The sequence below is a fragment of the Chenopodium quinoa genome, unplaced genomic scaffold (genome assembly GCF_001683475.1).
Source record: "Chenopodium quinoa cultivar QQ74 unplaced genomic scaffold, ASM168347v1, whole genome shotgun sequence".
Lineage (NCBI taxonomy): Eukaryota > Viridiplantae > Streptophyta > Magnoliopsida > Caryophyllales > Amaranthaceae > Chenopodium > Chenopodium quinoa.
Genome location: NW_018743212.1, coordinates 4,688,087 through 4,700,561, shown reverse-complemented (window position 1 = coordinate 4,700,561; position 12,475 = coordinate 4,688,087). Strand labels below are relative to the sequence as shown.

Below are 12,475 nucleotides of genomic sequence, written 5' to 3'. Positions count from 1 at the left end.
CTGCATCTTATGTGCAGGTTCCTCAACAGACGACCGTTGCCGGATTTGGTTTTTTGCAGAGAGCGAGGGATATTGCCCCCTTCCTGAAACGAAGTCACAAACGGTCAGGTGAAGAAATAGCCAAAATAGCACCGTGACAAGCAAATAAAAAAGGGTCAGGCGGTCTTACCTTTTTAGCCGCCTGAGCGGCAAGCTGATTCTCCAGATTCTCCTTTCGGATATCTGAAGCTTTCTTGGCGGGTGTCTTGGCGGTGGGCAACATGATCTTTGCTTCTTCTGCAAAACGCAAATACATCCGGTCAGGATCATAATAATATCGCACATTGCAATCAAAAGAAAAGTGTTAGCCGGCACAAAATTAATCGGCTGAGACTCGTAACCTACGTCTTTCAAACATGCTGCTAAGCCCGCATGCGGACAAGAAGCACTCGTCCTTAAAGAATTCATGTTTGGGCACCCAGTTTTTGGGCACCCTTATTATCTCTCCGGTTGAGAGAGTGGAAGAGGTTAGTTCAAAAAATCCGGAGTCCAATATGGCCTCCCTGTCATTATCCGGCACTAGGGGCAGCCGACACTTCTGCCCCAAAAGCTCTGGCTTCCGGTTGTAGGTCCGGAACTCCCTGTTCTCCTCTTCAGTAGGAGCTTTGACCAGATAAAACCGGGTCTTCCAGTCCGACCATTTAGACGGCTTATCCAGCGTCATCATGTATTGGGGATAAGTCGTCAAGGTGTACCAGGCTCTCCAGCCGCCTGGACTTCTACTTAAATAATGCATTTGGGCAAACGCCTCCCAGCCGGGGTTGAGATCCTGTATCTCACAGGTGGCGATATACCCTAGAATGTTCACCCAAGAATTAGGGGTGATTTTCCAGACGCCTAGGCCATATCCCCTAAGTATGGCCTTTATCGTTGGGTTGGTCGTCCTCCCATACAACTGTCCCGTACTCTCCCGGTACTGACAGCTTGTAACCTTCTCCAAGCGGCCGCTTGGTGATGAAGTCTGTTAGGGAAGACTGCATGAGGGCCCTGTCTTTAAGAGACACGACAATCATGAGAGGGTCGTGTCTACTTTTCCATGTAGGCCTCTCCGCCTCCTCGCTATCTTCTGACTCGGTCAAGTAGCTAGAGCTGCTACTTTCGGTGCGACCGGCATCTGAGCCGGATGGGGAGTTGGGATCCTCGTTGACGGATCCTGGCAGCTCAGCCTCCTGAGCAGGGGAAGACTCCTCGTTGTAGGAGCCTAGGATGTTATCGCTTGGGGTGGCGGAAATGCCACCGGATGGTTCTCTAGCCACCTCGTCCGGGGCTTGTCTCTCAGGCGATAACTCGTTTGAGTTCCCAGCTCTGTAATTGGGGTCCATAGTTGTTCCCCTAATTCTGGCCATCGTGTCCTGCACAGACACGGAGTCGGTCGATATAGGCGTTGAAAAGGGGAAATTCCAAAGATCAGAGGCGGCAAATCCAGTTCTAGACTCAGCCGTACTAATTGACCGGCTGAGTTCACAACTATGTTCCGAGTATGGGTATAAAGGGTTGATCTACCTATGGGAATAATAAATAAAAATAAAAGCAAAAGACGGAAACGAAAATACATGGAAAAGCGAGAAGGAATAGAGACGGTACCTAGAGGAACGGAGAATTTGCTGAAACCTCAAGAAATTTCTTGGGGATGCTTGCAAAGACACAGACGGTCTGAAAACCGGCTGGGTTCTCTTGGGTACCCTCACAAAAAACCTTTACTTGCTCGTTACCTTACAGGCGGTCTGAAAACTGGCTGCTCTCAACTACCAGATTTCCGTCTGCTCTTAACTCTCAAATACCGGATGCTATCAAAATTCAAGAAAATTCGCGAAGTTTGTAAATGAGCTCTCGAGGGTGTCTCCTCCTACTTATAAGGGTTGCCTCAGAAGGCGAAGGGTCGCGACCTTTCCCCTTCTGCTTTTCCCTCCTCTTCTTTCAGTTAGAACCTGAAGAGGTTTCAAAAAAAAAAAATGTTTGCGTCAGCGCTCTTCTCAGGCGCCACGTGGCACCCTGCCACGTCAGCACCTGAGAGGGGCAAATGTTTGGGGTAAAAAAACCCAAGCCACGTGGCCCTATGGCTAAGCGACACGTGGCACCCAGCCATTGGTCAGCAGGGCTCCAATCCCCTGCTGACACGTGTCCCATGAACCCTAAATGGGGAACCAAGGCTCCCCACTATAAATATTGGGGAGATCCTCATTAATGGGCATTCATTCAAGACCATTAAATTCAATACAAGCCATTCAATACACTCTTACACCAAAATCGAGCAATATTAATTGCGGAATTCTCCCATTACGTGAGAAGTAACTTCACTATTTTACATTATTTTCCTCCTGTACGTAACTGACTTGTTCGTCGGAGGCGGAGCTCCGACCAACTGGAGACTTCGTGGTTTTGCAGGTACAGGCGGTGAAAGGCATTCTCGGAATTGTAACTCTCCCGTAGGACACATCAGAAAACCCCAAAACACATTGTATTAGTAAAAAGAACAATGTAACTTAACAAAAAGAACATTTAACCTCAACAAAAAAAAACATGTCAAATATTATAAAGAACATAAGGCATAAATTACCATAGTCGTAGTCTGAGCCTTTGTCTCATTTTTTAAACCCCTTTCGTATTTTTCTTATTCCATGACTTAATCTTTTGACCCTTGAGCTTGTTGCAAATCTTTTCTCGGGTGCTCTTCAATCTGGTGTTTTTTTTGTCCCTTTTTCCTCTTTTGGATAGGATCTTTGACTTCAATATCAACTGTAGGTTCTGCTTCCACAACATCCTCTTTTTTAGGAACTTGTTCTTCAAAATTTTGTGGTTCTAAAAGGTTGTCTTCACCTTTATCTAGAGCAACATCATGTTGATCAGTTATCAAGGATTCTTGAAGTTCATCTTTATCTTTTATCAGTAAAAGATTGATCCTATTAGAACACTCATCAATTGCTTCCTCAATGACTATTCGAGCACCTAAGTCATTTTGTGCCCGATCGACAAGTCCAATAAAAGTTCGAATAAAATGCAATCTCCATACACTTGAAGGTGTGACACCCTTTTCAGCAACAACATTATCATTAACCCTTGTGCACATAGCACCTTTTGTCCATCTCTTAAAATGTACCTCTTAGGTATATAAGTAACATTGTTTAAGTGTAGGACATGAAGTGAGTGCTTGCATAGTAAACCGACCTCACCAAAATACTTACAAGTACAGTTAACTGTGACAGTTGATTCATCAAACGCAACTGTATGCATAAGCAAATATTTTTTGGGATGCCCCACGTGATATTCATAAAGAGGAGGTTTCATTCCTATGACCTTAGCTGTGCAAGGAACACCACTCACAAAATTATCTTCAAAATGTAAATAAATTTGGATTGTATAAATCCTCCTTGCATGCTCCAAAATCCCAATATCTACCCATACTAGATGTCGGTTACTAGTTAAACTATCATAATCATTACTACCTTCTTTGCTCCTCCACTCATCCACAACCTCAATAAAAGTAGTGTAGAAATCACAAAGAACATGAGTAGCATGAAGTCTACGAGAAACTGACTTGTTAGTGGTTACACTTCTCTGAGATGACATAACACCACCACTGAAATAATCTTTGGAATATACAGGACACCACATCTCTGATCTCTTATATGATACAGATTTTGAAGCCATTTGTTATCTGTGCATTTGTACTTATTCAGTATGCTGCAAAAGAACATTAAAGATTACACAAAGAACATTATTGTTAAATAAAAGAACATATATAAATAAATTAAGAAAAAATCCAAATATAAGTATAATGTATTAAGAACAACATGTATTATCTAAAAAAAGATCATTGTTGTTATAAAAAAGAACATATTAAACATTCTTGTCATGCCAAAAAATGTTATGTTAAAATAACACAAAGAACTTTATTTTTTTATAAAAAGAATATTGTTGTTATAAAAAAGAATATGTTGAGGTATAAAAAAAAGAACATAGTTAAATATAAAAAACACATAATATTACCTTGACCAATAATGCTCAAATTCTTGAATAGTATGTGTGTATTTCAAAACAATATCAGAGAAATCGTTAAAACCTTCCTTGGCCTTTAGTCCTTTGATATTTTTTCTTTGCATTATCCCTAATATGTCAAGTACATAAACGATGTCGGGAATTTAGAAAAACAATCCTTATTGCTTTGGCCATTGCTTGAGCTTGGTCAGTCATTATTGTCACTGGTTGTTTTCCCCCTATAGATTTCAGAAAAGTGGTAAACAACCACATAAAAGACTCCCATTTTTCATTGGTAAAAAATCCAATACCAAACATAACATTATTATTATGATGGTTTAGGCCAACAAAAGGATCACATATCATACCATATTTGTTTATATGAAATGTCGTATCGTGAACCAACAAGTCTCCAAAGGTATCATAATCTACCTTCATTCTATTATCACGAAAGAAGAAAGATTGCAAATGACCTTTCTCATCAACATCAAAATCATAATAGAAGTCATATTCATTGCATTTCCTCTCCTTAGAGTAGCTAAGAAGTCGCTTTGCATCACATCCATCAAACTGCATTTTCTTATGGGGAAATATAGCACCATATGCATCCCTACAAAGAAAACTAAGATTTACCTCACCATCAGCTTATGTTTTAAAACGCGCACTACATCAGCAATAGGTATACTACTCTCAATCAAACTGCTAAGCATGACAATTTGTTCCTTACTGACCTGTATCAAAAAGAACATATTACTTACAAAAGAAAACATAATGTTATTAGCAAAGAACATATGAAGTTATTTGCATTGAAAAAGAACAAAGATAAAATGTTCCTTTACCTTCCTATGAGACCTAATCAAATGTCTCTTTGAAACAAGAACCCTACTGTGATTATGATCCATAATGTGATTGACCACGATAAACAAACTAGAATTCTTATCAACATCAAATTGAATATAAGCCTTGCAACCTGTGCAAAAATTCCTCTTTTGGTAAACTTTTGGTTTTTCACCAGGTTTCTTCTCTTGTTTAAAGCCAGCAAAAGAACATACAAAAAAGCGTTTTCGAATTGTAACTTTGTCTTCTCTACGATTCAACTTATCCTTACGTATACCAAAATCGTGTTTAAAGGCATAACTATTATACAACTCATAAGCCTCTTCATTAGACTTAACATTTTCGTCAAACAATTTTGATTCACTTGCCTCAGTAAAACCTGAAATAGTAGATCAATATATGTATTTGTTAAGATCAAAATATGGTTTTTTTTTATTTTTTATTTTTTTTTACAAAAGCATGTTCTTTAATACATCAATAATGTTCTTTAATATATACACATTGATTTCAGCACATTGATTTTAGCAAAGTATATAAAGAGTACAACAAAGTACATATATATTTAGCAAATGTATAGGTGTAATATCAACATTGATTTCAACAACTTGATTTCAGCAAAGTACATAAAGAGTAAAACAAAGTACATATATATTTAGCAAATGTACATGCATTTTTCATATAATATCAACATTAATTTCAGCACTAATAAATATAATAGTTAAATAAAAGAACATAACTAAATAATAATATAACTTCATCTCCAACCTTAAACATATTGCTGTAAAAATAAATATATATTTATAAATCCAATAATAATATTTAAATCATCAATAATACCTAAATTTAATAATAAAAAAATAAGAATTAACAAATGAAAAGATAATCGATTAAACAATTTACCTTCATTTTCGTTTACGATATCCTCGAATTCACCTTCATTGTTGATATCATCATCATCATCATCATGGTGAAATTCGGATTGATAAACCATTATTAACTTGTGCCTACGTGATATACACGTTTTATACATATGTTTTTCCCAACTTTTCACTACATTATTGTATAGTTTTAGGCTCTTTAGAGCCACTTTCTGCTAACATTATTTTCTCTAGTGTGTTCGATGCATTTTCATAAGTTTTACAAGAACTTGGAGTTTCCCGGATGATTCGGACACGTTTTGAGCAATATTGGAGATGTTGGTGAACAAGGATGTAAAACCGAACTGAACAAGAATCGATCCTTGAAGAACAAGAAGCGAAAAGCAGATTTTATAAGTGTGCCCGATCGGGCTTCGCATGCCCGGTCTGATCGGGCATACAAGGGAGTGTTGGCTGACGCCAATGTTGAAGCAAAGAAGCTATTCTAAGCTCTTATGCCATGCGCCCGATCAGGCAGGCCTCGCCCAGTTGGACCGGGCGTGTGGAGGTTGGAGGAGTTCAAGATTATGAAGATCAGCAAGGCAGCCAAGGTATACGTTGTGCCTCGCACCCGATCGGGCGCTACCTGCCCGGTTGGATCGGGCGTAGAGGAAGTTCAGAGAAGAAAGCAGCGCTGTTGTTTATACCATGTGCCCGATCGGGCATGTCAATCCCGGTCAAATCGGGCACAGTTGTGCGCAACTCTGAATTCCAATTTTATTATTTTTAGGTCATTAAGGGTATAAATACCCAGTGTAATTTTCATGAGGGGATTATTCAGATTTTTCTTAAGTCCTCTTTCTCTCTCTAGAACTTTAGTTTTATTCCTTTTAGAAATTTAACTCTTAGGTTAGATTTGGGTATTGTTGATTAACAATTTGAGTAATTTCAATTAAAGCATCATTGATATTCATCTCTATTCCTTTCTCTTTCAATTATTAATGCTTTTCAATCATGTTTTCTATAATTATGATTATTATTGCTTTCTTCAATATGTGTGAGTAGATTTCTTATTCCAAGATCTAGGGTAGCCCAATTATGATTGATGCATGAATTAATTCTTTAAATTCTCTAATAACCATTGTAATTGTCTATGCTAAATTGATTGTGATTATGCCAATGCTATATTAGAGATAATTAGTATTGTTATTATTCCATTGTTTCTATCACAACGAGAGTTGGATTGTAACGGAATTGAGTAAATTGATTTAGGATTTGAAATTCAACATGAGAATAGTTGAACGGATAATTGGGAATTGAAGTAAAGTGTTTAATATCTCTAATTTGCATGATACCATGAGAATAGGCTTGATTGTGGGTTAGGGAAGCCATTGATACTCAAGAGAGGTCCTTGGTATTGGTTAGGGTTTGCTTTTCCCCGTGTTAATTGGAGTTGTATGTTAGGGGTAGATATATAATTGCATCGATCGTAATTGTGGTGATACTTGATCTTGGATGTTTAGCTTATTGATTTATTATATTCTTTGATTTATTCTAAGTTTTTCCATACTTTAGCTCTTAGTTTATTCCATCATTGATTGATTTTTGCTTAGTGATTACTTGAGTCTAGATAGTTTAGGTGAACCTTAGTCTCTTGGGATTCGACCCTAACTTGCCCGACTACATATTTAGGAGGAATAGTTAGGTTATTTTTGTTAGGTACGCGACATGCCTATCAAATTTTGGCGCCGTTGCCGGGGACTAACGGTTTCATTTGATTATTTGTGATTCGTTTTTGCTAAGCTTTATTCGTTGCTTTGGCTATTTTCTCTTGTGTTTTTGATATTCTTTCTCTAGTTTTCTTGTTGCATGCCCACACGACGCTCAAGGTCAAAAGATCTTGAACCATTTGACTCTGAGATCGAGGCAACTATAAGGAGAAGGAGAACAAGGAATCGACGTAGGAGAAACATGGAAGATGCTACGAAATCCCTTTGGGAGTACGGTATTCCTGATACGACTACCGGACTCCTATCTAGCACTGTCAGGCCACCTGTGACGGCTCAACACTTCGAGATTAAGCCCCAATTCATTCAATTTATCTCCAATGATTCATTCACAAGCCTACCGCATGATTGTCCGGTAAGTCATATTGATAGTTTTCTAGAGAAATGTGACACAATGAAAATGAATGGTGTAACAAATGATGCTATTAGACTTCGCCTTTTCCCCTTCTCATTGTGGGATAGGGCAAAGGAGTGGTTGAGGGATATGATAAGTGGCTTTTATGCCACTATTCGGGATCCTTTTTCCTATCAATTCCCTCCATTTATCGCTTTTTTAGCCCTATTTTGCCGTGCTTCTCCATATATTGCACAACAATGCTATTTCCCTTGTACTTCCCCTCTACTTTACCTTTTTGTGCTGTTTTTGGGTGTTTTCCTGTGTTTTGCAGGTAAACCAATCGATACGTGAAGTAGAAGAAAGTTCGGGATAGTTTCGAGAGCCGGTTTCAATAGCAAATCAAGCAAGGAGCTTTAATCAGGCTGTGCGCCCAGGAGAGCCCTCTCTCCCGCTTTGTGCGGGCGCGCAACCCAAGGGAGAGGGTGCGCACTCAAGGCCAAATCAGGATGTAAACCTCGTAGATGCCTCGCGCCCTAGAGAGGGCGCGCTATTCATCCTGGGCGGGCACGATAATTCTTGGAGAGGGCGCGCTACTCATCTTGCGCGGGCGTGATGATTCTTGAAGAGGGCGCGCAGATTAGCTTGAACTCTTGAAGAAAGAAGGCAACTTTTTGTAGATGCTAAGCGCGCTCAGTAGAGGGCGCGCAGTATACTTCGCGGGCGCGCAGATATTAGTAGAGGGCACGCACACAGAAGTTCGCGGGCGCGCAGCCTTAAGTAGAGGGCGCGCACATCATCCTGCGCGGGCGCGCAAAGAACTGTAGTGGGCGCGCACGCCGTCAGCCCAGCCCGTTTTTATTTTCCTACTTAAAAGCTGAATTTAAAAGGGAATGAAGGCGGCTATTCCATTTAGGGTAATATGCTTAGAACATTTCTAGAGAGAGAATAGCCTCCATTGATGCTTGTATAAGTTTTTAGAGAGAGAAAATTCAGATTCTTAGTCTTTTATCACCTAAACTTTAATCTTTAATCTAGATTAGTGCTTTATTCATACTTGTAATCAATATTGGAGCAATCTATTGGATTTTTGATGGTTCACCATTAAAGGTTCAAAGACCCATTTTCTTATTTCAATACAAGATTGAAGCTTTGTGAGCTCTTTCTATCTTAATCCCTTTTATTTTGGTTTATTTACATATTTCAAGTATTTTTGATTGTTATGTTGATGGTTTTGATTATGGCCAATTTTTTGGGTATTGTTGATATGAGTAGTTTCTCTCTCATAGGCTAGACTTTTAGCTAGGGGAAGGGGAATGGATGACTTGGTTGCTATTTGATTAAATACTTGATTTTTGGGGATTTAAACCCTTGTTGTATGAACTTGTGCTTATTGTTATATGGTTGATGATGTGCACCATTGACTATATTATTACATGTCCTAATTGATGCGCGGGAGTGATCATGTTAGGATAGAACGTGGTTTATACATCGCTTAATCAATTGCATGGGAATGAATTGTGTTAAGTAGGATCCTTGCTCCCTTGGTTGCGAATCCTTGATTATCCATGTGTTTAGATCTTAATCTCCAAGTTTGATGTTCCCCGATCCCCCTAGTGTTTTTAATCTCATAGTTTCCAATACTTGTTAGTCTTTGTTAATTGTTAGAGTAATTTTGGTAGCCTTAGTTTATTTATTGTCTTGTTTTCCACCACTCTTATTCATATACACCCCTTTTAAAACTCTATTGTTAGCACTTAGCGTTGCAATCTCCCGTTTCTCCGTGGATCTCAACCCTTGCTTGCCTCTATACTCATTTAGGTAATCTAGGATTAATTTGATAGGAAAGTGTATTGACGACGGCATTTCGTTCCTCATCAAATTTTGGCGTCGTTGCCGGGGAAACGGTCAATTTTGTTTTGCTTTTGTGTTATTTTAGAGTTTTATTTTCTTTTGTTTTTGTCCATTTGATTGTGCTAGTCATTTCTAATCGTTTTCTTAGCTTTGGTGGATGCAAAGGAGATCTCAGGGACCACCTTCTCACTACATTGATCACGAAATAGACCGTACCTTGAGACAAGTCCGTAGACTTTATCAAGAAGAAGGAAGAGGTTTTGGAGCTATTTTTGATAGTGAGAGTGATTCTTACTCTTCACACTCTCAAGGCGAAGAAATGGCTGGGCAACAAGCGGACGTTTTATTTCGTGAGTTCGGTAATCCGGAGGATTATAAGCTCACCGGTGGGATATTGCTACCCGCCACGGAAACTAACTTCACCATCCATCCTTAATATACAAGAATGGTACAAGCGGAGCAATTTTCGGGTTCTCCAAGTGAAGACCCCATTGAGCATCTTGATAGATTTCTTGAGCTTTGTGCCATGATACAAACCAACCAAGTTTCTTAAGAATACATTCGGATGCACCTATTCCGACAGTCTCTTGCAGGGAGGGCAAAGAAGTGGCTCAAGCAAGTCAAGCCTAATTCTCTCACAACATGGAGGGAAATTGTCCAAGCATTCTTGAAAAGGTTCATCTCCGAAGAGAAAACCGCCGACATGAGGAGGAAGATTGCATCTTTTGAACAAGAGGCGGAGGAAAGCCTTATTGAAGCTTGGGAGAGGTTTAAAGAGTTGGTGCAAGCATGTCCTCACCATGAATACAATCAAAGCTTACTCATAAGATTCTTCTACGATGGATTGGAGCCAATGTCTAGAGCCAACTTGGACGCGGGGGCGAGTGGCCAATTGATCAAAGTCCCTCAAAACCAAGTTGAAGCAACAATTGAAGAGGTGGTGAAGAACTATTCTTGGGGAAGTAGAAGGAGGAATGCACCTAGAAAGGGTGGAAAGTATGAGTTGGAGAAGGTTGATCAATTACAACATCAAATTGAGACGTTGACAAAAGGGCTTGCAAAGTTGAATACAAATATCGATAGTGGTGCAAGCTCCTCCCAAGTTAACTCTTTCTCTTGTCAAAATTGTGGTGGTACAACCCACGATACATCTTATTGTGGTGGTTTGAGCCCGGAGCATGTCGCGGCTTACAACACAAGGCAATATGGATATAGGGGAAGTGGTGGAGGAGTAGCTTGGAGACAACCACCACCCGGATTTGCAAACCAACCCCAACAATGGAACCAACAAGCTCAACAACCATACAATTTCAACCCACAATACCAAAACCAAAACCCTCCTACATACCAAAACCAAAACCCAAAGGGAAACTACCCAAGGAACCATCAACAAAATAGCCAACACTAATACCAAAATCAAAATCAAGTAACTCAAAGGAGTCAAGAGCAAGTGTCTCAACCCGATTCTACTCAAACCCAAATTCTCCAACAACTCCAAGCCATGAATCAACAAATCCAAGAGCTTAAGGCTCACAACAAGATGGTTGATTCTCAATTAGCTCAAGTGGCCAAAAATTCTTCCTTAAACTCTTCATCTAAACTACCTGGACAACCAAACACAAACCCATCTCACAACCTCAAACAACCCGACACATGCAAGGCGATCACCTTGAGATCGGGATCTTCTTATGAAGGCCCAAAAGGGAGTGAGGAGGTAGAGAAAGAAGGGAAAGATAAAAAGGGAGATGAGGAGGTAAATGTTGAGAAAGAAGTTGGAGACAAGAAGTCCAAGGGTAAGGACCCCATTGACACTAGCAAGTATGATAATCCGGTACCTTATCCCTGGAGGGTTGCGGAGCGAAGGTTGAATGACAAATTTGCAAAGTTTCTTGATGTGATGAAAGGGTTACACATCAACCTACCTTTCCTTGAAGTGGTGACACAAATGCCATCTTATGCGAAGTTCCTCAAAGATATCCTATCGAACAAAAGGAAGCTCAAGGATGAATTTATTACACTTCCACATCAAGTGAGTGCACTTGTTCAACATAAGATGCCAAAGAAGCAAAGAGACCCCGACAGTTTCACATTTCCGGTCAAGATTGGCAACTTTGGGCCCAAAGGAGCTCTAGCCGACCTTGGGGCTAGTGTTAGCCTAATGCCGTTGTCCATTGCTCAACAATTGAATATCGAGATGATACCCACAAGGAAGACCATTCAACTAGTCGACCGATCGGTTAAGTTGCCTTGTGGAGAAATTGAAGATGTCCCCATTCAAGTGGGACACATCTATGTACCTTGTGATTTTGTTGTAATGGATATGGAGGAGGATGAGAACACTCCTTTGATTCTTGGAAGGGAAACATTGAAGAAATTGGGGGTCGTCATTAATTGCAAAAACAATACCATTACTTGTGAAGTAGCCGATGAAAAGATTGTTTTTGAATTCTCTAAGCTACTCAAGACCCCCATAGTTGAGAAGTGTTATAGGGTTGATGTGGTAGGTGAGGAGTTGGATTTTTTGGGAAGGGTTATGATGAGCCCTCAAGATCCAATGTTTGAGGCTCTTACATGCGAGGAAGAGTAATACTCTCACGAGGCAAAGGAGTTTTTCATGACTATTGAAGAAGCCAAAAGAAAGGAAGAGAACGATCCTAAGCATGAAGAGCTAGCACAAGAAGAGGAGAAATTGGAGGAGAGTTCTAAGCCTCCTCCCAAGGTAGAACTCAAACCCCTTCCCCTCTCTTTGAAATATGCTTACCTTGGAAATGAAGGGGAATACCCGGTTATTA

At 39.8% G+C, this 12,475-nt stretch overlaps 2 protein-coding genes across 2 annotated transcripts; one reads left to right on the top strand and one right to left on the bottom strand.

Annotated features, from left to right (window-relative positions):
* Window positions 1-3,708: 3,708 nt before the first annotated feature.
* LOC110734158 (protein FAR1-RELATED SEQUENCE 5-like) lies at window positions 3,709-5,842 on the bottom strand. The gene is made up of 5 exons (XM_021914204.1): window positions 5,752-5,842; window positions 4,854-5,230; window positions 4,683-4,745; window positions 4,447-4,584; window positions 3,709-3,720 (listed from the first exon to the last, which is right to left on the bottom strand). The coding sequence occupies exons 1-5, from the start codon at window positions 5,840-5,842 to the stop codon at window positions 3,709-3,711; spliced, it is 681 nt and encodes a 226-aa protein (XP_021769896.1).
* Window positions 5,843-11,184: 5,342 nt separating this feature from the next.
* LOC110734157 lies at window positions 11,185-12,270 on the top strand. Its single transcript, XM_021914203.1, has one exon. The coding sequence runs from the start codon at window positions 11,185-11,187 to the stop codon at window positions 12,268-12,270; it is 1,086 nt and encodes a 361-aa protein (XP_021769895.1).
* Window positions 12,271-12,475: the final 205 nt, after the last annotated feature.

What these genes read in the sequence shown, in the direction of transcription:
- LOC110734158 (XM_021914204.1), bottom strand. Translation starts at nt 5,842, where the DNA reads ATGGTTTATCAATCCGAATTTCACCATGATGATGATGATGATGATATC. An exon ending in TGATTAGGTCTCATAGGAAG is followed by an intron (nt 4,746 to 4,853) that starts GTAAAGGAACAT and finishes TTTTTGATACAG; the next exon opens with GTCAGTAAGGAACAAATTGT. An exon ending in GTAGTATACCTATTGCTGAT is followed by an intron (nt 4,585 to 4,682) that starts GTAGTGCGCGTT and finishes AAGAAAATGCAG; the next exon opens with TTTGATGGATGTGATGCAAA.
- LOC110734157 (XM_021914203.1), top strand. Translation starts at nt 11,185, where the DNA reads ATGAATCAACAAATCCAAGAGCTTAAGGCTCACAACAAGATGGTTGAT.